The 25,754-nt window shown below is 35.5% G+C and overlaps 1 protein-coding gene across 1 annotated transcript in view; it reads left to right on the forward strand.

The window, feature by feature from the left end:
• Positions 1-623: 623 nt before the first annotated feature.
• Positions 624-25,754, forward strand: part of RfC3 (replication factor C subunit RfC3) — a 144,641-nt gene continuing 119,510 nt past the window's right edge. Inside the window, exons 1-3 of the mRNA XM_090384506.1 lie at positions 624-1,088; positions 15,115-15,179; positions 19,887-20,023. Of these exons, the coding sequence (XP_090240632.1) occupies positions 1,039-1,088; positions 15,115-15,179; positions 19,887-20,023 (252 nt within the window). The 5' untranslated portion in view covers positions 624-1,038. The remainder of the gene's footprint in view (positions 1,089-15,114; positions 15,180-19,886; positions 20,024-25,754) is intronic.

Genomic DNA, 25,754 nt, shown 5'->3' on the forward strand with positions numbered 1-25,754 from the left:
TTGCTCGCAATATTAAAAAAAATGATGTAGCTTTCTTGAAGGCTGGTCAAAGTCAAGAGAAGTACTATTTCATTAATAAATAAAGGCTTCATTCATCATAAACCCCGGGGGCTAAAATCTGGTGAGTATGGGCTTGGCACACACAGGGTCCTGAGCTGGATATCATCATTCTTCTCTTTCTTAGTGATTCCCTTCTACTTTTGTATCTCTCTCTCAGGGTAACTCGGGAACTTTTTTTTTCCTGGTGTAGCATAAGCCGCAGGCTTCCATTCACCATATGACTATTAATAATAATAATAATAATTTATAATTTTTTCTTGTCTTTAATTCACAAAATACAATAATTTTTTTTTTAATGTTTCCTTTTAATTTAGTAGTGGGAATTTACAAGTGTAGGACTTTCTAGATATTTTTATCAATGCATATAATAATGACAAATATTGTACTGTACTGGAAAATTTTTATCATGGTGAGCAGGGAAATATACCGTAAGGTGCAAGTGTCCTTTCATCAAGATCTGTTGACAAGGCAACGCTAGTTTTGTATGAGTGACCGGAAGTCCTGCACTTTTACTTCCCGACATGGGCTAAACTAGCGCCACTTTGAAGGCATATAAACTCACAGAGAAGTAAGATACTCTGTGGTTAAACTGAATTATCAAAACTTTTTTAATTTTTCCCATGTACATAAACTGTTTGTGGTGAGCTGTGGCCTCACCTGTCGCGTATTTGTTGTCATTGCTTGAATTTAAAACCGAATGAATTTATTCGATTATTTGGATATTTTCATTCGATTGTGTCCATCACAAGTACAGAGTACTGTTTGAATTGAGAATTCTAACAGAGGTTGGCACAATTGGGGATGTTAAAAGGTATATTGCAGTAACAAGTAAACATTCATTAAAGAATTATAAATAGTAGATTATAAGTCAGCATATACTGCTTCGCAAGAGCAAAGTATCGAATGAATCCATCGCTTTTATGCAGAAGTAACTGAAAATTGGAAGAGCAGGCGTACGTTTTTAGAAGTGAAAGTCGAATGCTTAGCGAGCAGATGGCGGGAAATGCAAATAAAGTAAATTTACCATGGTAAGCGGTTTTCTGATAAGTAGTGTAAGATGAATACATATGAGCACTGTTTGTATGTTATTAGCCGAATGCATTTACATCGGCTAATAACATGCAAACTAGGCACATTCCATGTACATTATACACGTACCGTTTCCACCAAACCTGTAACAATTCATCTCCCAGTAAATGGAGTTTTTTTTAATATTTTTTTATTAAATCTTATATTTAGAGCTTTCAGAGAAGCTTTTCAAGCCAACCTAAATTAAAAAGTGACCCATAGAGATTTGACAACTTATTTTTTAAATATATTTTCATAAAATTTTCGAGTTTTCTCTGTATAAGGTAAAGTGTAATGGAAGTATTATGTTTCAGAAGAAATGCTGGGCATTAGTCTATAGTAGGGAGTAGGGAAAAATCAAATTGACATTGAAATTTTGCTCTACATTCTTTTAGTCCTCCAGAAGGCTTTCAAATTAATTCCAATTTGATAACTCCCTCCCACAGGACCTTTCTAAAGAAATTAGATTAACTGTAAACACTTTACATAGTAATGACATAGTGCCCCTTGGTACCCTCAACCATCATAGAAATCTATATATATACATAAATGAAAGTATGTTTTGGTCAGTACTAAGGAAGGAAAAATCAGGTTGACACCAAATTTTCACTTCATGTTTTGTTGGTTCCCAGGGAGCTTCAAATCCAATTCTGCTTCCATAGGTGGTGCCCCCCATAGAGAAACATGATAAGTTTGGATAGTAATCCTGATTCTTTTCATAATTTCAGGCTTTCTTCAGAATATGGTGTATTCAATTATTCAGGGCAGATCATTCAGGCTGTGGATTAACCAGGGTCTCTATTGCCCTATGGAAGTCTATCAGTCCAAGTCAGATAAAAAAAGAGAACTACATGGAATCTGTTACAGGGAAAATGTTTATTTACATTTGTAATGTTTTTGTACACAAGACGTGTGAATTTTTCAGAAACCTCATCTCCACCTTTGATTTCCTCCTACTAGCTGACTTGAGTCATGTTTCACTAATCCTTCACTTTTACTACTGCACGGTTAATGTTAACAATCATTTATTTTTTTTTAAATTTACATCCATGTATATCCATCATGGTAAGACAAAAAAAAACGTTTTTATTTCTGTTAAACAAAGACTACGGCTCATCAATAAACATGAAAAAACAAGGTACTAAAGTGTCATTTTTAATGAGTCTTTACATGAATGTATATAGAACAAACGTATTATCACCTGCTGTTGCTGGCAAGATAATGCTTTTAAATTTATGTAGCACCTTTCACAGGAAGGTGAACCAAGGGAAAAGCAAATTTCTTTGTTTTCCTTTTCAAAAAATTATGTTTGTATTAAGTTTATGCCATATCTTTTCACACTAGTTTAATTTTATGAATATGTATGGACATTAATTTACTTCTTTTTTTTTTTTTTTTGTCATATTTATGATGTTTTATTTCATTTTACAGGTTATCTTGGTTTTTCAGTTATATTGTGAATTTATTTCCCATCCATCCCAGATAATCAGGTCTACTGTATTTCTCAGGACCTTTTTATGAAATGAACTGCTACACAAATTCCATTTTGCAGTAAACATGTAGCAAACACTTGATCACAGTAAAGAAGTTTTAACACCTGAGGTTTTTAAAACCCATGAAGTTTTAATGCTTGTTATTCAATAATCAAATGTATCTCAAATGTATACATTACTTAACTTACTTGTAAAAGAATAAGAGAAGTTTACATCAGTATAAATAAATATTGAGTATCCATCATGGTAAGACAAAACTGAACTAGAGCTATAATGCACCCCCCCCCCAGAGCATTATAGCTCTGGTTCATACTATCAAATTACTTAACTTACATACGTTACATTAGCATTAGTAGTGGAATGTGATGCAAGAAAGTAAGCTTATACAGCATCAGCCAAAAACAAAAAAATACATTTCCCATTTCATCTATCCATTCCCTAAAGTTATCAACTTCCACAACAAACAGATGGAAGTGTGTTCCAACAATTAACCACTTGCAGGCTAAAGACAAACTTTGCACATCTGTTCTACAACCATCCTTAATCAATTTGAATTTATGCCCCCCCATGTACATAGTCTGAGCAAAAGGAAGAATCTCATCAGCATTGAGCTTGCTCAATCCATTCAAAGCCTTAAACACCTTAATCAAATCACCTTACAGGTGCCTAATCTCCAGATGCTGCAATTTGTAGAACTGGAGCCTTTCTTGTTAAGAGCATCCCTTTGTTCCCTTCACCAATCTCGTTGCCTTTATCTGTGCCCACTCCAGCAGTGCTACATCCTTTATAAAATGAGCCCACCAGACCTTTATGCAGTACTCAAGATGTGAACTGACCATTAGCCTTATACGCTGGAATAATCACCTCCTTATCCCTGTTAGCAAAATTCCTGTATATCATTGACAAAATCCTCATGAGCTGGCCTTGCAGCCTGTCTGCACTGCTCAGAGGACTGCACAATTACCCTAGTTCTTTTTCCTTTTCCCGAGCACCACACAGTTGGTACATTAATCTGGGACAATTGCTGCCCATATGTAGTACTTTGCATTTGTCAATGTTAAACTTGCCATCTGCCTAATATTTCTAGATCCTGTTGTAGAAGCATACTGTCATTAACCACCCTACCAACCTTTGTATCGTCTGCAAACTTGGGCATTAAGCCTGATATGCCTTCATCAATGTCATTGATAAATATAGAAACAACAGTGGGCCCAACACTGAACCTCGGGGGACTCCACTGATAACATTAGTCAACGAATTGTAGCGTCCATTGATTACCACTCTTTGTCTTCCACTCAACCATCCCCTTATTCATAGCAGCAACTTGCCCTTACTGCCACACTGCTCCAGTTTCTACAGAAGTATTTTATGTGCAACAGTATCCAAAGCTTTCCTGAAATCCAAGTATGTGATATCAAAATTATTTTTTGCATCCGGTTCCTTTGTGACCACAGCATAGTATCCAATCGAATTGGTCAGACAAGATTTTTCCCTTAACAAATTCATACTGTGTCTGAAGTATAACTGCAGTCTTGTTTAGATGATTTTGCATTACTTCTGTAACCAGTGACTCCATTATTTTCCCTGGAACAGAAGTTAAACTGACAGGTCTGTAATTACTTGTCACCCTTTGATCCCCTTTGTGAATTGGGAATATATTTGCTGATCTCCAGTCCACAGGGACCTCCCCTGAATCCAAGGATGCTTTCCATTATGGCTAAAGGTGTGCTTACTTCCCTTGCTGCCTACTTTAATATAATTGGATAGATCCCCATCCACCTCCAAGTGCCTTTCATATGTTTAACTTCAACAGTTTGTCTTCCGCTTTCCTCTCTGATATTACAAAATCATTTAGCTCCATGTTAACATCTGGTAAACTTCTGGCTTTCACTTCCCTAAAGAATTCCCTATGAGCGAATGTAGATGTAAAATACTCATTCAGTTTGTCTGCAACCTTAATCAGGATCATCAACAGTTGAACCATCGATATCAAGTAGCCCTATTTGATTAATTCCCTTCCTCTTAGTAGTGTTTACATAAGCAAAGAAGTTTTTGCATTGTTTACCAAAGAGTTCTCAAAATCCATCTTGATTTGCCTAATTTCCTTTTTGTAACTTAATTGAAAACTAGTTTATATCTACCATAGGTTTCTTTATCATCTGATAATTTGTATGCATCCCATGCAAATTTCTTCTCTGCAGTATGTCTGATTAGTGCATTTGACATCCACTTAGGTCTAAGTTGTGGGGGTGGGGTTTCTTCTTATATATATATTTATTATATTTTTATTTATTATCTTATATTTATTCTTAAAAATCCCCACTTTGCATCTGACTTGTTATCTCACAGAAGAATTCCGGTTCTGTTTGAGTTCCTATATTAGTGCACTCCTCCTTTGGATTTTTTTTTTGGCTGTGTGTTCAGAAATGACCAAACACTATTTGCATTAAGTTAGATACAATTAGTTTATTATACATAATTACAAATAAAAGATCAAGCAATTCATTACACATTATTCACTTCATATATAGGTACATGGCATGGATTATGTTCCTGGTCATTAGGCTCTCCTATCATCATCTTCTTAATATTCGGCAACTAACACATTCCTACGATCAGTTTCACCTAATTCTTTCTTTAATATAATTGACATTTTTTTATTTATTAATCATACTTATCTAGCACCATCCTACATTCTTCTTCATGGTTAACACAATTCTTCTTCTGGAATTTAATGTCCACTCTACACATTATTCTATTCTATTCTCACCCTAACACATTAAAATCACATGTTAATGAAATATACATTGGTTTATTTATTTCTTCATCCTCTCAGGTAAACTTCAGCATTTAGCGACTAATTTCTCTACTTCAGTAATATTATATAAGTAACATACAACTGTACCTGCTTTATAGGTTAACCCGTCCAAAACTATTAACTTCCTTCCATTAATTAATTAGCAAAATAACCATAACTATAATCAATCCTTCGTTAAACTAATTCTACAATATTTCTTTGCTTATCTATACAACATGCACTGAGTTAACTGTATGTTTCCCTAAATCTCACTTAATATTTATCTAATCTTCCCTGCAGTCCCTTGCAATTACATAGAGGTATATACATTGTTTAATCACTTACTTCTGGGGATTTGAATCCTACCGCTAATACAATGTTTGGCCTGTGACTTTCCGCTCTGCATCGGGGTCCACCATTGGTTTGGAAACGCTCTTCTCCGATTTCGGACTGCTAACTTCTGCCAGGGACACTATTCGCTTTGCCGATCATTCCTGGTATCATATGCTTCCTTGCTGTGCCGGATCATTCAGTAGTAGTCGCTTCCCATTACTTTATTTCGTTCTGTAGGCTACAGGACGGTCCAGTGTTCTTCCGTAAGCATTATTTCGCTGTCCTAAAAATATCTCTCGGTGGACGCTTTCGGACTTCTATGTTCCATCTCGAGAAAGTTCCCTTTACAGTAACTTAGCTATACTTTACTAAAACTATCAGAACTTAGTCAACTCACCATAACTGGTTCTACTGGTGGATTACTTCCGGGGACTGTTTCCCGAGCCTACCTCCGAAAAAACTTTCATCACCTCCGAAAAATTTTTAATCAACTCCGAAAAACTTCATCACCCCTTCGAAAAAACTTTATCGCCTCCAAAAAAACTTTATCACACACTAACTCGCGCGCTCTTGCCTTTTTATTTCCCAAAATTTCGTAACGCCCCTTCCTCTCTCAACCAATCATTTCTATCTGACCATCGTCATCTCCCTTCTCATTTACCTGTTCCACATGACAGGAAGGCAGTGTTCCTTCCGGTGTAGAAAGAACTTCCGTTTTCCAGAGAATTCTCGATCCTTCTAGAAATGACCAGAAATTTCTGGAGCTCGGAACCTATCTGGAAAACATCTGCGTCCATTTTCTTGATTCGTCTCGCCTTATTATAAAATGACCACACCTGCTCTGTTTGCAGTAAACAAAAACGCTTACACCTGTTACCCCTATTGTAATCTCTGGAGCACTCCGTCTCTTTTGCCATGCCATCAATTAACCCCCCACTGTTCCGTCTCGCTATCTTCACTTGCTGCTTCAGGTAGTCGGCGCTGATCGTATATCTCTTTCTAATGTTTATTTTCACGGTATATTTGCTTGTACATTAAATTTAACCTTCTCTTAAATTAATTCCATTAGCGTGAGACCCATTATCTTAAACAATATTTGTGATTTTAAGTGTTTTCTTGTAAGGTTTACAATATCACTCTATCTAGCATTCTTTCTTTAATTACATCGATATTTAATTTAACTTGTAAGACTGTGTCTTACAAAGTCTTGAACAGTATTTCTTACTTGGTATGAAAAGCCTAGTGGCTTTTCATGATTAATTCCTTGAATGATTCCCATTTAGAATTGACTGATGGTAATATCATCAGTTGGTCCCACTGTATAGAATTTAATAACTGTCTGAGGCCACTGTATTCACCTTTACAAAAGCAAAAACACTGTGATCAGTGCCACCTAGTGGTTCTTTGATCTGAAGATTCTGAAGGCATGAATAATCACTGCCGATAATCAGATCAAGAGCATTAGTCCCTCTGATTTATACAGGATATAATTGATTCAGCACATTGAAGTTTTAAGATTTCAAACTTCTTAGAAGTTTTAGCTGTTGTGGGAACTTCACCAACAAAACTATTGCAGTAATTCTACATACCAAAACAAGTAAAAAAGTACCAAAAAAATATGTCCTATTCTGAATAATAAAAATAATGAAATGACTGAAAAATAAATACAAATAAGATGACATTTACTTATTATGAATAGATATTTTACTAGGTATACTTGTCTACTCATTCTTATTTATTGCTTTTTTACTATTAAAAACCCCATAGCACTTTTTAAAAATTAAAACAACTCCATAACCATTACAAACTAACTTTTGTTTTTTTTTTAACTTGTTTTGGTGTAGAACTAAACCCTATAATTTTGTCATGAACTGCTGCATTTGAAACAGCCTGTGTATTAATACAGAAGCTAAAAATCTTTCCTATGCTAAAGTTCCCTAATCAACAGTTGCTGTAAGGTATCCAGTACAGGCTTTATAACACAGTTATATGTCTCAGTTACAAAAGTTTATTTATTATTATTATTTTAATAACTTATTATTATTAAATTAAAGCCAAAGTAACAATATTTCAGGATAGCTTTTCTTGTATTGATTTACTGCAGTAAATCAAAACAAGAAAAGCTCAAAAATTTGACATCAGAAATTCTGAATGCAGAAGAACCAAAAACAAGAAGTTAAAATAATGGCTAGTACAGTAGGCCCTCAATTTAATGGACTTCAGATTTAACGGACAAAAAATTTCTGTCCTAAATGAAAAATTTAGAACCTTTTTTTTTTTTTTTATATTCACAAATAGAGCATGCTAAAAGGTTGGGTCAATGAGTCAGCATTATCTTATCATGCATCCAGTGTTGGGCTCGGGGTATTACATCATCTAGGTGAGGGAGGGGGTTAATAGAGGGGGAGTGATTAGTAGTGTGCATCAATACTGTCAGTCTTCCGGTGCAGTTCATCTTGTTTATGTTTTGGATGTTTTTACATTTTACATAATTCTGATTTTTACATATTTTATGATAAGTACATAATATTTGTCTATCATTATGGTCTCGCGGGATAAAGAAGTAAAGCATAAATGTGTTAACTTGAGTGTTACACAAAAATTAGAACCGATTGAGAAGCTTGAAGGTGGTTTAACCGTTGCACGTGTGTGCGAGATTTATAGTCAAAAAGCAAACAGTTTAAGACATTCGCAAAAATAAAAAAAAAAACTTAAGGAGTTTGCATTAAAATACAGTGTAGATGGTTATTCCAAGACCTACTTCCACAGTTGGTAGTAGAAATCATATGAAAGTGGCCAAAGATAAAAACTTAGAGGAAGCAGTGTACAAATGGTTTGTTCAGCAGCGCTTGTAATGGTGTTGTTGTTAGAGGTGTTGAGTTAAAGTCAGCTGCTGAAAGGCTTGCTAAGCATATGGGCCTAAAATTTAAGGGGAGTGATGGATGGTTGTGGCATTTTCGAAAGTGCCACAGCATTGTTAATAAAAGAAGCTGTGGTTCTTTTATTACAACAACAACTTCTTCCAGTGCTTGGAAAAAGTTGTACAACATAGAACCTGAAATGGACTTTGAGGAAGTTGAGGTGTCTAATTTTTGGGACACTCTTCTGAGTGCAGGCAACAAAAATGAAACTGAGAAATGATGTGGAACAGTGGTGCGAAAATGATGAAGGTGATGCAGGCTATCAAATTTTTTCTGAAGTAGAGATTGCAGAAAATCTTCTTCATGGAGAACAAGAGGACGACAATGATGACAAAGATGAAGAATCAGTTACACGTCATCCTAAATTGTCTGTTATACGACAACGTATGGATGACATTATACATTATATTGAATCATCATCAGACCCTGATGTGCTTCCTTATTATGAACATTTTAGAGAATTTCGATCTACAGTAATAAGGAAGCAGCACCAAGGTTTAAGGCAACTGAAGCTTGATGATTTCTTCAAGACCACTTCATCAACTGGACCTGTTTCACCAGTACCCTCTATCAGCAAGGAATAAACACCTCTCCCTCCATATGACAATTATTTCTGACTCTGAAAATTGTGATTCTTTCAATTAAGTTAATATTAATATTGAATATTATGTATCTTTTATTGACTTTTTTTGTATGTTTTTTATTCAATAGAGTAAGTATTTTTTTCCCCTCTAAAATGGATTTAAATTAAAAAACTAATGTTCACATTGAAAACAACTTTGTGTGAGCTTTAAGAAAAAAATAAATAAAAAGAAGTGGTGAAAACACTCCATTAGTTACATTATATAGTTTTTGATGTGTTTAATTAAAATAAAGTTTGGTTCCTGTCATAAATTTATTTTTATATTTTTAACAGATGTTTTAGTGGCTTGTATAAATTACTCAATGTACATTATAATAATATTTTATTCATACTTATACATTATAATAACATTTTATTACATCCTATACATTGTAAGTTTGTTATTAATATATGTTTTTAAATTACATTCAATTTAATGGACTTTTGGCAATAGCGGACACCCCTTTCCCCACTAGCAGATTCAGGGTAGGGGCACATGCCCCCCCCCCTGTCATTTTTCAGGAAATATACACCAATCGTTTAAATTTCCTTTAGTTGCAAAAAAATTTTTTTTCCATTGTTAACTAGGATTTTATCTATTTTTGCATTGTGGCTCAGCTATTTTCAACTGACTACAGTTGGCAACACTGATGCTAATGTGATCGCCATTTTAGCGTACAAAATTGTGCCCCCTATCATTTTTTTCTGGATCTGCCACTGTCTTTCCCCAATTAGACCATTAAATCGAGGGCCTACTGTATTTATATAGAGATTTTTTTTAATTATAGAAAAAAAGTGTAAATATAGTAGGCACTATTTATTGTGATCACATTTGGAAAGTGTATTCTGATTCTATTAAGCTGCAATTCCATTAACTGAAAATTAAAGATATAGTACTGGATTGAAGTTTAATAATAATATATATCATATATTGCAGCATATAAGTTAACTTTTGAAGCACTAAAAAGTTGTCTAAAATTTTATGGTTGATTTATGTGTTGAGCATAAAATCTTAATCTTGAATTAAGATTCTTAATCTTTTTAGGGTTAGAAACCCTCAAATTAATACCAATATAGTTATAATGTATTATGTATTTAAAAAAAAATATATATATACATTAATGCTTACTTTTAAAACCAAAGAATTTGTTCATCTTCTTGATCAGAGAGAAATAATTGAGGGTACTCATCGAGAGTTATGTTTTCGGGTTTAATTTTTGATTATTTTTGTGACTTGCTACATAATGTAGTATACTACTTTTTATACTGTTTACTGTGTAATGTGTTGTATAATAAAATGTCTCACAATGCAAACTTTTAAAAGAGTAGAAATAAGTGGATTTAAAAGTAGACTTAAGATTCTTAATGTGTGGTTCTTTTGCACCTTGCATAATGTCACCACTATGCAAGACAACTGTAAAGAGGGGGGGGCGGATTTATATCCCAGAATATACGGTACTATATAGTATATAATGCATTTTATTACATATTACAAAGGAAAACTTTTGCAGGCAAAATATTTGTCATATAATTCTACTGCCCATTTATAATACATGACAATACTAATACACTCTACTCATATTAAGACAGCGGCTACCAAACTGTGCGTCACGCGATATTTTGAACTTTTGAGGAAAACACAGCGATACTCGACATCTGTCGGACACTGTGCAAACTACTAGCTCAAGGTAGTTCACAGTTTCAACATTACTTATTAGGTTGTTTGGACCTAACTACTTAATAAATGGAACTGTTAGGTATTTCTTTTTGACTAGGGACACCATGAAAAAATTACCAAGACACTAAGGGTGCCATGAACTGAGAAAGTTTGGGAACCTCTGTATTAAGAGTAAGAAATCTGAGGACTTACTTAACAAGTACAGGGCAATGATGGCAAAAAGTTGCGAGTTAGTACTGAATTTGAAAATGCCTGCAATTCTGCCCAAACATGATAGGAGAGAGTATATGTTGAGAGCCTTGCAATCAGTTCAGCCCTGGAGAGAATGTGCAAGGCTCATGGGGTAGAATTTTTCTCAGTGTGATCTGTGCTCATTAACAGGAGGGACTGTTTTTTACAGGGATGAGATACACTCAAATAGAAGGGGTGCAAGAATATTTACTGATGCTATCGAGGCAGTAATAGGTTGGTCAGAAAACTGGTAGCTTGGTGGGGGGGAGAATATACAGACTAATAGTTTAACTAGAGCCACAGGCAGAGGTGAAAGTGATTCTTGCATTGCTACTATTGGTACATGCAGCAGTCTGGAAAGCAAGGTGTCTGGGATTTCAGGCCCTGCTGTGGGTCATCATTGAACAAATGAATACATGGGCTGTGTTAAGGTAACTAAGAGTAAGAACACGTGCATATATATTTGCATGTGCACTAATGTTAGGAGCATTGTAAGTAAATTTGATGAATTTGAAGTACTGATTAAGTTACTGGATTACTGGACATTGTAGAAATAACGGAGATGTGGTGTCACTCAGTCATAATTAATTAAATTCTGTTTATTGGCCCTCGGTCATGAGTTGCTACAATGCAGAGAGGCAACAGCTCCAGACAAGCCAGTGGTTGCAGGTTTGTCAAAAAGGCATTCTGGACAAAGTGCTGGACCAGCATGAAAAGTGCATAGAAAAAAAGTGCATAGGATGCGTGTAAATTATCAGGTGATACAGAAGCCTATGATAGATATATATTAGTCTGTAATCAAGTCACAAAGGATGTTAGGCAAGCTAAGGCAGATTACGAGGTCTCTTATGGATTAACTGTTGATGACTCTGCTTGAGTTGTGGATAACTTGAATAGGTATTTTGCATCTACATTCACACATGAGGAATTCTTTAGGGTAGGGGATGCCAGAAGTTTTTCAAACTACTAACATGCACTATATCAAATGGGAAGAGTGTTTTTTTTTTTTTTTTTTTTTTTTGGCTGATGCTGTATAAGCTTGCTTTCTTGCATCATTTGCCACTACTAATGCTAATTCATTACAAACAACCCACATTGTCTTTCTCAACACATTAATTATTATTAAATTATCCAAATGTCCTTAGTTTTAGTTTTTAAATAAAGGCTACTGTAAGTAATGGTTATAGTCATATTTTTAAAATTAAATATATGTCCATTTATTCTAAGTCTTTTCTTTAACTCCATTTGGTGCCTGTGGCCACATTTACCATACTCTAGTTATACCAGTGCAGCTAGGTAACCTTGAACGAACAAACAAACCTCCACATACATAATACTAAATGATCTGTTGAAATAAAATACAGATAACTGTTCAAATACTTTACAACTTTAGGATTTAAATAAAAGTATATAAACTACAGAATACATAAATTTAGATTTAAGATGTGTTTATATGTTTCGATCAAACTTTTGGCAGACAGGTTCTGACCTTTTGGATATTGGATCCACTGTAGGGCAAACACAGTCTAGTTGTAGGGGTTAAAGGTACACGTAACAGACATGTTAAATGGAAGTTTTACTTCCTTATGTTATCTGGCTGTTCACTTATACAAAATACATTATTTGCAATTCAGCACTCTCCTAGCAGTATCTCAGATTTTGAAAAATGTATAGCAGATTCACCTTTTCTGATGATGCTATACAGTTTAAAACGATAGCAACTTAGCCAGAACTATGAATACAGGCATACCTCGGTTAACGTTACCTCTGATAACGAAGCTTTGATATAACGAAGTCGGCAATTTCAAGCCCCATTTAACAAAAAAATATTCCAGTTTAATCACATGAAATCTAAACAAACTGAAGAAATTACGGAAACCTTTGGGGCTTCTCGTGGTTGGTTTGAGAAATTTAAAAAACGGGCCAGGATTCATAGTGTAAAATTAACAGGAGAAGCTGCAAATAAGTTTCCAGAAAAACTAAAGGAAATAATTGAACGTGAAAATTTTCCAAATTTGGTGTTCAATGTTGACGAAAGCGGTTTGTTCTGGAAACGGCTACCAACAAAAAGCTTCATTTCTATTGAAGAAAAATCAGTTGCTGGGTTCAAAGCAGCCAAAGACCGTTTAACGTTACCCTTTTGATCAAATGCCTCTGGCGATTATAAATTAATAGTTTACCATTCAGAAAATCCGAGGGCGTTAAAAGGTATCATAAAAATGAATTTACCTGTAATATGGAAAGCAAATAGAAAAGCGTGGGTTACCAAGGAGTTATTTACTGATTGGTTTGTTAACCACTTTTGTCCTGAAGTAAAACGGTATTGTCAAAAAAAAACAACTTTGAAGAAAAAGCTCTGGGACATCCTACTGATCTTAACACGTTGGACACATGCATTCCTGTCAAAGTTGTGTTTCTTCTAGCAAACACAACTTCCCTGATTCAACCATTGGATCAGGGAGTAATAGCATCATTTAAAGCTTATTATCTGCGTCGAACATTAAGCAGTTTAACTGAACTAGAGGATAAAGAGGAAATGACAGTTAAAACTTTTTGGAAAAACTACACCATTAAAATCGCAATTGAAAACATTGATAGTTCTTGGAAAGAAGTCACTAAGAAATGCTTAAATGGAGTTTGGCGCAAAATATGACCAGAAGTTGTACTAGAAGAAGAAAATAACATCCAAGAAATTAGAAATGAAGTTATCCAGATGGCTCAATCAATAGGTTTCGAAAATGTCGATGAAGAGGATGTTAGGAATTTATTGAATGCAGAAGATGATGGTCTTTCAGTGGAAGATTTAGAAAACCTTGTTAGCAACGAAGACAAAGATAATGAAGACGAAGTTAAAGAAGTTCCTGCCGAAAAAGTGTGTTAACAACCAAAGATTTAAAAAGGTGCTTAAATGAATTTTTTTAGTGAAAATGATCCTGATTTAGGAAGAAGTGTTATTGTTAAGTGATCAGTGTTAAATGCAATAACTCCGTATAGGCAATTGTTGAATGAGAGGAAAAAAGCATAAACAATCAACTTTAGACTCATATTTTAAAATGTGATTTCACTTTGTATGTAAGTTGACTGTTTATTTAATAAAACTTTTCTTTGTTCGAAAAAAAAAGCTTTTCATTTTCTTTACGTAGGAACGTATCCCTATTCTGGCCATAGTATTTTTACCTCTGAAAACGAAGTTTCGCTTAACGAAGTAATTTCGTGGAACGCATCCTATTCGTTATTCGAGGTATGCCTGTAGTGGTATTTTTCTCTAAATTGAACACAAGCCTAAGCATTAAGGTTAAATGCCTAGCCTCATCAGTGGGAGCAATGACACCCCCATGATTGAAATTGAATCAGTAAAATGTACAAATTCTAGTGGGTTCACATACACAAGATCTTTAACCTTGTTGCAGCTCAAAACAACTTATGTATACAAAAAGAGGGATCAATAATTACTGAGATGAAGTAGATTAAAAAGAGATAAAATAAAAATTGAATGGGTTATAGTTAGCAGAATTTCCAGTGTTCATTTTTTTAAGACTGTTGCTACATGTAAGCACTGCTTTCTTCCACCAACTTGCCAGTTTGATTAACCATGCCCTAATCTAAAATCAAGAAACTTTACGAATATGTGGTAGTTATTGAATTATGATTTCACATTATGTATAGTGGATCAGACCATTACTGTGTGACATGCAATTCTGTTTCTTTTCTTATTTTTTTTCTTTCTTTTTCTTTTTTGATATTAATCATTTAATTAAAACTCTGTAACAAAAAAAAGCAATCAAATGCTTTCATTTCTTCAATTATTTATTTTATTTTATTTTTTATATTCCAAATGCTTATTTTAAAAGTATATACAGTATATTCTTACCTAAGTATATAAAAATGATTATTCAAAAATATTTATGTAGGGTTGAGAAATACAGACCAGGAAAACTTGAAGAGCTTATTGCTCATGAGGACATAATACATACAAGTAAGTGATATATTATGAATATATAATGAATATTGGTTCTTGGGAGAGAAATCTTAGATATGAAATATATATGGATTGATTTGAAAATGTTACCACTTATGTAGGAGAACAGTTATTATAAAAAATAAAAGTATGAATCAATTAACATTAAAAATAATATTTAATATTGTAACAGTTAACTATTTTCCCATATTAGAATATTATTCCCCTATTTAAGTAGTAATAATATCTGCTATATTATGGGATGATAAACAGGCTGATTACATTTTGTGATCTAATAAAAGTCAAATCCATTGAAGCAGTCTTTTCATCTATTCAGAATCTGTTATATAACTACCTCAGTCTTGATGGTATTTACCATCAATTGTGATATTTTCTCTAACAAGGAGCTATGATTTTCCTCATCATGCTGCAAGCTAACCTTCCATTAGCTTGCTAAGCGTGTAAGATATCAATTGTGAGTCATCTGAACATTCAACAAGTGTACTTTTGAGCTCTTCAGACTTTGGAACAAGTGTTAGTCAGAATTGCCACTGTCACTACAATGCAGTAAACTTTCCACTCTTCTGTTTCACACAATAAGAGCAGTGCATTTGTAGTGTGTGGTATTATATTTAATGTTTTTATTTCATAGTACAGTATTTTTTCATACTTGTATTATATTGTACAAGTATGAAAAAGTATGGTACTTCTATTATACCTTACTTTTCGTACTTGTTCTATTGACCTCAGCTCCATTCTATTAACATATGCCATCCATTTGTAATATCCAGTACAAGGAACTTGTTTGAAATATGACAGCTTTCACCATCTATTATCCCCACAGAGTAACACATCCCTTTCCTTGATAAAGTGTCTCAAATAAAAGCGTATATCCAGCTTTGGGAAGGGTTTTATTTATGTGTGGGTTATATTTAGAATTATATGAGTACAGCTCTGAAGTCTGTGCTGAAATTGCTATTGGTATATGATTTTACTTCATTATATCATGATAGCTTATTCTATCAGTCTGTGGCAATGCCTTCTCATATATTCATGCAGCTCTCAGTAAATATAGTTTAAATCCTTTGAAATAAGGCACTTCACCAGTGTAGAGTTTGGAATTATTTATTAGTAAGTCTATCAAATCATACATTTTCTGGATGTTTTCTCCTCTGCTTTTTCAGTAACTACAAAATTTATATAAATAAATAAAAATGCCATGCTGCTGGCATTTTTATTTATTTATTTATTTATTTTTTTATTATTATTCTCACTTAAGTTTATATCTCAAGCTTCATGTAGAGGAAAATGCTTTTTGCTGCCTCTGATGTATGTTTACCCCTTTTTTACGTAAGATTCAGTTTTCAACTATTTCAAACATTATTCAAATATAAGTATATCACATGACAGTAGTGGGCTGATTTGCTAACGCTGCACCTGTGCTGCCATCCATAGTTTATGTTTTGCCTATATAATCTGGTTAAGATTACTTTTGTCAGTAGTGTGGCTTTGCATTTGAGTGCTTGTATCTGTCCTATTTTTAATTTTTGCTGCATCAGGACCACCGCTATTCAAGTCCTCTGCATTGGCAGTTCGATCTGGGGATCGGATGGTGGACTGATCTTTCGATCGATTCGCCTTTGCGGCGATTTGGCTAGTGATCGAAATGCAGCGATTCCCTGACCATTATTGGCCTTGTGGTCCTCTGTTGAGATGGGGCATAATGGTCAGTCTATTTTTGTTTTATTTTATTTTATTTTATTACAGTTGTTAACATCTCTGCTCGTGATATTTCACATAAATTTGTACCTGGTACCTGTCAGAGGGGGGGGGGCGTTAAATTTCATTTAATTGGCTATTCAAAATTTAATTGATTATCTTTGTATTTAGACTTCTAAATTATCTTCGAGAGTCTCTGCTGCAATAATTTTCTCTTCCCTCCCTGTTGGTTTGATCGTTATGTATAATTTCACAATTTTCGCTCTTCTGTCTTGCCATGCTACTGGCATTTTTATTTATTTATTTTTTATTATTATTCTCACTTAAGTTTATATCTCAAGCTTCATGTAGAGGAAAATGCTTTTTGCTGCCTCTGATGTATGCTTTACCCTTTTTTATGTAAGATTCAGTTTTCAACTATTTCAAACATTGTTCAAATATAAGTACACACACACACACACACACACACACACACACACACACACACACACACACACACACACACACACACACACACACACACACACACACACACACACACACACACACAGGGTGTCTCAAAAATACATGGCATAACTTCAGGAATGAGTTCCTCATATGCAGACAATAAAAATATTTTATATCAACATAGTTCCGGAAATGCTTGGTTTCCGAGTTTTGAAGGTCTGTGTATGACACTTAACTGTTCACATCACCTTATAGTAATTGTTCAAAATGTCCACCTTCTGCCTGGATACAGGCCTGAATACCACTGGCAGAACATTACTCGCACGCGCAGGGTAATCAGCTGGTGACAAGTACCTGTTGCAGATGGTAAGAATACAGTTGGTGTTCTTGCAACACTCTCCAAATAGTTGAACGTTGAACAGCCAGTTGCATTGCTATTCTGCGTGTGCTGATTCCAGGAGTGGCATGCACAACATCCAAAATCTCCTCCTCTACTTCAGGAGTCGTAGATCTTGGTCATCCTCTGTCAGCAGCATGAAGTGTAAAGGTCCCATGTTCATAAAGGCGCCGATGGATACCTTCAAACATTTTCCTTTCTGGACATTTTGTTCTGGGAACCTTTCATGGTACAAATGACGAGCCCCCAGAGCATTGCCGTGTACTCAAATCAGGAGCAAATGGATATGCACTTTATGTACGGTTTGACAGACGGCAATGTTCTGGAAAAAACCACCAGATTCTGTCAGTACCTTGTGATGAAGGAAATCACCTGGGGGAGATAAGACATTCTGATTAATAACTTGGGAACCAAGCATTTCCGGAACTATGTTGATATAAAATATTTTTATTATCTACATATGAGGAACTCATTCCTGAAGTTATGCCATGTATTTTTGAGACACCCTGTATATGTACATATTGCCTATCATTAATATTTGGGCACCTCTCCATTGATAGTTAGTCATATCCTACCCAAGTGTTACATGCCACGTATAAGACACAACTATAAATATTCTTGTAGGCCTTTAAGGAGACAGTAATGTGAGTGTGAATGCAAGATGCTGCGATTGGTAGAGTTAAGATTTCCATCAGAGAATGATGATAGGGTACAAGAATCAGTCTGTACGTCAATGATTTTATCTACAAATGGAAGCAGACTTACTGAAACCATCACAAAATAACCAGGAAAACCTCCAAAGCTGACAAAAGTGACAGGAGAGCCCTGCAAAGAATCAACCACTTGGAACATAGGTTGATGTCGTAGCACACACAGACCCTCAGTGAAAAGATCAGAACACTTGTCAGCTTTAGTGCAATGTGCAGATGCTGCATGTTTGCATGTTATAGGTTACTATGGTTATGTAGCCATACACAAGCCACTAATCACTCAGACTAATACCAGATGCTATCTCGTTTAGTATAAGGCTTGCCGTTTTTTGACTGTACACTAATGAAAAGCTGTCCTTTGGAGTGATAAGTCATATTACATGGTTCTGCTAATCTGATGGTCTTGCCTGAGTTTGGCAGATGCCCAGAGAAAGTTACTTGCCAGATTGTATTGTGCTGACAATGATGTTTGGTGGATGTAGCATGATGGCCTGGCTTGTCTACATCCTGAACAGTAATGTTGGGGAAGGCCCATACCTGTATCAACAGGTATGGACTGCCAAAAAATTGAGGATTGAGGTCAGGGCTCTGGGCTGTCAGCCCAGAGCCCTGACTTCAGTCCTATTAGAGAACCTTTGGCAAGAATTGGATTGTCGAGTGCATGTGAGGAGAGACTGCCCAAAGAAACAGCTGACCTGGTTGCCACTTTGAAGGCCAGAATGGCAGAAAATATTGAAGGACATTTTCAAAAAAACTGGTAGAGAATGTTCCACAGAGATTAAAGGATGTCATAAAGGCTAAAGATTTACACACACACCTTATTAGTTTTCCTTTAAATAAAGGCTATTTGTAGATATGCAGGTGAGCAGCTATTAATGGGGGTAGTGTATTTTACTACGTACTCTGAACCTAGGTGTCACATTTTATTTGATTGGCTAAAATTAATCAGAATTAACCATTTGGGTGTTAAGTATTGATTAATTTGAATTAAGAATAGTTACATAAAGATCTCCAGGTTCCAGGAGATCTTTACCTAATCATTCCATGTTGCTTCAGGGTAATTTTTTGGATACCCTTGGGGTTACTGATTGGGCTTCATCTGATTGCAGCATTATTTGTACTGTGAAAAGGCAGGCCTGCGCTGGTTCTTGAAGCCCCTGCAGCTAGGTAGGCAACACAATAGTTTCATGAACTTGCACTATATTGAGGTTTCACTGAATGGTATATTTGCTCATGTGAATCAAAACATTGAAAAATAGGATTATAAAGTTATGTTATCTAAGGTTACAGAATAATCCTTATGTCAGTTTTATAAGCTATTCATGAACTAATTTTATCTTGAGTTGTAGTTGTTTGAAATGCCTTGGCCAGCGGGCCTGTGAATAATTTTATTAGTATAATTAATTCGTATGTAGCCTTATGAGTATTCTCACATATATTACTTTTTTTTAGTTAATAGGTTTATTGATGAGGATCGTCTTCCCCATTTGCTCTTCTATGGACCCCCAGGTACAGGAAAAACTTCAACCATCTTAGCTTGTGCTCGTCAGATTTATTCTCCAAAAGAATTTGGTTCTATGGTGCTTGAGGCAGGTGTTTTTTATAGTTTAATTTTAATAACTGGTCATTATAATTTGTATTTACCTACAGATGTCTTAAATTGTGTTTCCCAAGCTCCTAAAATCTCATAATTAGAAATATGAAATAAACAACAATCAAAATCATTATTCATCTTTGAGTCCATTGTTATAATGGTTTCACTTCTTGTCATTCATTTGAGAAGTTTGGGCTCGATTCCCGTTGAAGACTGGAGGAATTTAGTCCTCTTCAATTGAGGCTGTAGTTAATCACTCTTAGGCAAAGGGAATAGGGTTTTTTTTCCCCTGTGAGTCATTCTGGGTTTTTAAGCCCACACAATGCATATCAGCCCATGAACACACATTTGTGCAGACATAATATATCATGGTGAAATATGGTCCAAGATGAATTAGGTCACTGATTCACATAAAAACCCAAGAACAGTTCATCTTGGAAATGTACATATAGGTGCAACTGTATAATTAAAGATTGGCTTTCTTGTTCAATAATTTTGAATATAATGATTGGCATTAATATTGATCTGCTGGATTATTTGATGATGTCATAAGTTTCCAGAAAAAGATTAGCCTACCACAGCCAGTAGAGCATACTGTAATTAGTGCTGAGCCTAAATCGCTGTATAATGCCCAATCAATTTCTTAAAAGTTTTTAAATATGTTTATTCAGTAAGAGTTCTGATACTTTTTTAGGTACATTTGCATATATGCTTATTGTGCTTGTTTTCTTTACCATGCATCTGATAAAGTATACGTTATAATCCAGAAACTAAGTGGCCAGACTTCACCCATCTATCTCAATATGATGCATTCCATCCACATGTAATAACTCAACTCCTAGCGAACAAGTTTCTGTGAAATTTTATATTTGGCTCTTTTAGAAATATTTGTTGAGTCACCCTAATTTCTATTTATCTGATTTTAATATAATTAAAATCAGACAAATAGAAATCCATCAATTATTATTATTTATTATTACAGTGGATTCCGGTTATTTGGGCCACCGGTTAATCGGGGCAGCTGTTTATTTCGGGCAAATCTTAAAAAACAGAAACCAGTCGAGAAAATAGCCAGGGTTTACTTTGCTTAATTGGGACAAAATGCCGTTTAATCGGGGCAGGAGACCGCAGCACTGGAAATTACCCTACGATTGTCTCCGACGGTACCACGTGGTTCGGTCGAAATTCTGGAGGTCACAACTATAAAACAATAAAAACAATTAGCAGTCACCTGTTTATTGAGCTTTTCTGTTAGTGAAATCTATCATAAATGGACAGTAAACTCGATCTTACTGAATTTGGGATAATACTGACAGCTGGAATTCTGTGGGTTATTATGGTGAAATGTGTTTACACTTCCATGAAATCTTCAATCATATAAAAAAATTAATTTTCAGATCGTCTCTTCATTCCTATTTTTAAAGCTTCGTAACTTGTTACTCCGTTCTTGAGCATATCCTGTTACTTGTAATTTGTGTGTGCCGTGTTCTTTGTTATTGATTGCTTATCTTTTTACTGTGTTAAATTTTAACCTCCACCTGCAAATGTCAGTGAATAGAAATATCAACTAGTTCGTATGTACATATTACAGTACGTATTAATTATTCCGATTATCACGTATATTCTTCTGATTTTCAAGTATCATTTAATTTTTAATTGGTAAGGTAATAATGGCTAAATTTGTGCTTAATATATCTTTACTTTTATAGCCTGTGGATAATATTCCTCATATTTTCTCTAATTAGAATCGCTGTTTAATAGAATTAAAATTCAATTCAAAAACGTGATCACAATGACCGGCGCTTACTACACATCGTATAGTGAACGGTACTTTATGGTGGGTTCGTCGTAACGTGATTTGATTGTACAGTGAACTAATTGTAAGGGGGGGGGTACATTGTATTTTTAACTATTTACATGAAACTTCGGATAATTGGGGCAGCCGCTTAATCGGACCAAAATGCACTAGTCCCGATGTGTCCCAAATAACCGGAATGGACTGTATTATTTTTTATTCATATCACATAGGCTATCCATGTACTGTATATTGCAGCTGAAACACTGGATATTGTTATTTGCTGTGTGCTGATTGGCGGAATGAATGGGTGATATGGCAGATGCCAAGAAATGTACTTGGTTCATGCATATGAAGTGGTTGCTTTTTGATGAGTTTATTTGTGTTGTTATCAGTGTACAAACTGATATTTATTATCAGATTTGCTTATTATATTTTTTATGACACATGACTATGGCTTTTTATAACTATGTATTTTCAGTATATAAAATCATTCATTTTGCAAGACATTGAATACTTGTTCAAAGTTTGATACTTATTGGTACAGTACATAGTATGCATTTAGTTTTTAAGGCAACTTGATTGGTCAAATTATGTATCACAATATTTATACCTCATATTAAAAATATTGAACAGTCACAACATCCATACCAGGAGGTTGCATTCAAACCTACAAGTTGATTTCTTAGACAAGCACATTACCCACTGGGCTCTGTCAGTGATATACAGGAACTCTGCCAGCAGGGACATGGAGGTGATTATCCCATTATATAAGGCAGTGGTTATAATAAATTAGGGACCATGTTTAATACATATAAAGAGACACAATTTGATTCCAATAAGCGACATCAACAGCATTATATATTTAATTAAATGTCAATCTGGTTGTAACGCATGCTACATCGGGAGCACTACCGCAAAATATGGCACCACAAAAACTTCCAATACACATGCTTATTACCACCATAATAGCTTCAGAATTAATCAAGCCGGCACTGAACTTACACAACACGTGCACTCTCACAACCACAATCCCCTAATCGATTCAGCCATCGCAATTATTAAATTAGGATCTAGTTACAAAATCTTCCAACATGAGGCACTTGTCATAGAATGGTGTCGCCATAACACTAAATTTAACGTTCTAAACACGAAACTTCCACCCAACCTTTCACTGGTCTGGAACCTTACGCATATAAAGTTCCCACATGTCTTGAAATGCATTATGGGAACATAGTAATTCTTTAAATACATAATTCCTTTTCTCCTATCATTGCCAACCGAAGACGTTTTTCACAAAAGTCGCTTGTTGTGACTATTGGCTTCACCTTGTTCTCATATTAATATTTTATAAATGACAACCAGGGACGAGGTAGTGCACTTCTTCCTTGATCAAATTTTAATTACAGGTTTTTAGCAATTCTGTCTTTATTTATTTTAACTTATTTTAAACTTCATTTCCACTTCAATACTATGTAACTAAGCAGATCAATTGAGGTGAGTATCGTCAATTAGACGGCCTCCGTAGCCGAGTGGGCAGGAGCGGGAGTGTAGTAGCACACGCTTTTTGAGTAGACCGGGGTTCAAGCCCCTGACTGCTGAATACAGTCGGTCTGCCAACCCGCACTGGACCAGCGTGGCAGATTATGGTCCATTTCCCTCAACATGAATTGTTGAGGAGGCTTCCATCCTGCAGTGGGTTGATAATGGCTGCACTTTACTTTTTACTTTTTTTTTATCGTCAATTAAGCTCTTATTGCTATTATTATTATTAAGTCGATTACATAACCATTCAAGGCTTTATACACCTCTATCAGATCACCTCGCCGGTGCCTAGTCTCCAGACACTGTAATTTGCAAAACTTAAGCCTTTCTTTGTAAGAGCACCCCTTTGTTCCATTCACTAATCTTATTGCCCTTCTCTGTACTCGTTCCAGCATCTCTACATCCTTCTTGAAATGAGGCCTCCAGACCTGTATACAGTACTCTAGGTGTGGTCTGACCATTGCCTTATACAAGGGAATAATCACCTCCTTTTCTAGCAGGGATAAGGAGGTGATTATTCCCTTGTACAAATTTGTATAAGGCAATGGTCAGACCACACCTAGAGTACTGTATACAGGTCTGGAGGCCTCATTTCAAGAAGGATGTAGAGATGCTGGAACGAGTACAGAGAAGGGCAACAAGATTAGTGAATGGAACAAAGGGGTGCTCTTACGAAGAAAGGCTTAAGTTTTGCAAATTACAGTGTCTGGAGACTAGGCACCGGCGAGGTGATCTGATAGAGGTGTATAAAGCCTTGAATGGTTTGAGCATGCTCAATGCTGATGGGATTCTTCCTCTTGCTCAGAATAATCACCTGAGAGGGCATAAATTCAAATTGAGAAAAGACAGATGTAGGATAGACATGAGGAAATTTGCCTTTAGCCAGCGGGTGGTTGGTTGGTGGAATAGACTTCCATCCCTTGTCGTGGAAGTTGATAGCCTAAATAAGTTTAAGGCTCAGCTGGACAGGTATTTCGAACGAACAGAGGGGTGAAGTGGAAGTGGTTATTTTTTATTTATTTATTTATTTATTATTTTTTTTTGGCTGATGCTGCATAAGCTTGCTTTCTTGCATCAAATGCCTCTACTAATGCTAAATGCTAATAATGGTACATTAACAAGCTCTATAAATCAGCTAAGTGGCACATTTATAACATGCTTATACGTAATTTTTGTAAGTTCCTTTGATTGTAAACAATCTAAGCAGCGAGTTTATTAAACACTGACTAATGTATAAAAGTTTGTGCAACTTTATTATTATTATTATTATTAGCTATATGGTGCAAGGAAGGCTGAGGCTTATGCTGACCAGCCCAAACAAATTCCCGAGTTACTCTTTGTTAAACTTAACAGATGTTTCCTGCCTGATACTTGATATTATAGCATTAGCATTAGCATTAGTAGAGGCATATGATGCAAGAAAGCAAGCTTATTCAGCATCAGCCAAAAAAAAAAAAAAAAACTCCACTCCCATTTCACCCCTCCGTTCGTTCGAAATACCTGTCCAGTTGAGCTTTAAATTTGTTTAGGCTATCAACTTCAACAACAAGTGATGGAAGTCGGTTCCACCAACCAACCACCCGCTGGCCAAAGGCAAATTTCCGCACATCTATCCGACATCCGTCCGTCCTCAATTTGAATTTATGCCCTCTGAGGTGATTATTCTGAGCAAGATGAAGAATCCCATTGGCATTGAGCATGCTCAAACCATTCAAAGCCTTATACACCTCTATCAGATCACCTCGCCGGTGCCTAGTCTCCAGACTCTGTAATTTGCAAAACTTAAGCCTTTCTTCGTAAGAGCAACCCTTTGTTCCATTCACTAATCTTGTTGCCCTTCTCTGTACCCGTTCCAGCAGCTCTACATCCTTCTTGAAATGAGGCCTCCAGACCTGTATACAGTACTCAAGATGTGGCCTAACCATTGCCTTATATAAGGGAATAATCACCTCCTTATCCCTGCTAGAAAAATTCCTGTATATCATTGACAAGACACCATGAGCTACTCTTGCAGCTCGTCTGCACTGCTCAGAGAACTTCATATCTGCCTGCACAATTACCCCCAGGTCCTTTTCATTCTCCACCACTGTCAGTGTAGTACCGCAGAGTTGATACGTTGCTCTGGGGTTACTGTTTCCCATATGTAGTACTTTACATTTGTCAATGTTAAACTTCATTTGCCACCTCTCAGCCCATCTGCTCAACCTTTCCAGATCCTGTTGCAGCAGCATAGCATCAGTAGTGTCCTTAACGACCCTGCCAACCTTTGTATCATCTGCAAACTTGGACATTAAACTTGATATCCCATCATCAATATCATTCATAAATACCGAAAACAACAACGGACCCAACACTGAACCTTGAGGAACTCCACTAATAACATTAG

This window comes from Mastigoproctus giganteus, chromosome 1 (genome assembly GCF_048544385.1).
Source record: "Mastigoproctus giganteus isolate SK-2022 chromosome 1, ASM4854438v1, whole genome shotgun sequence".
Classification (NCBI taxonomy): Eukaryota; Metazoa; Arthropoda; class Arachnida; order Uropygi; family Thelyphonidae; genus Mastigoproctus; species Mastigoproctus giganteus.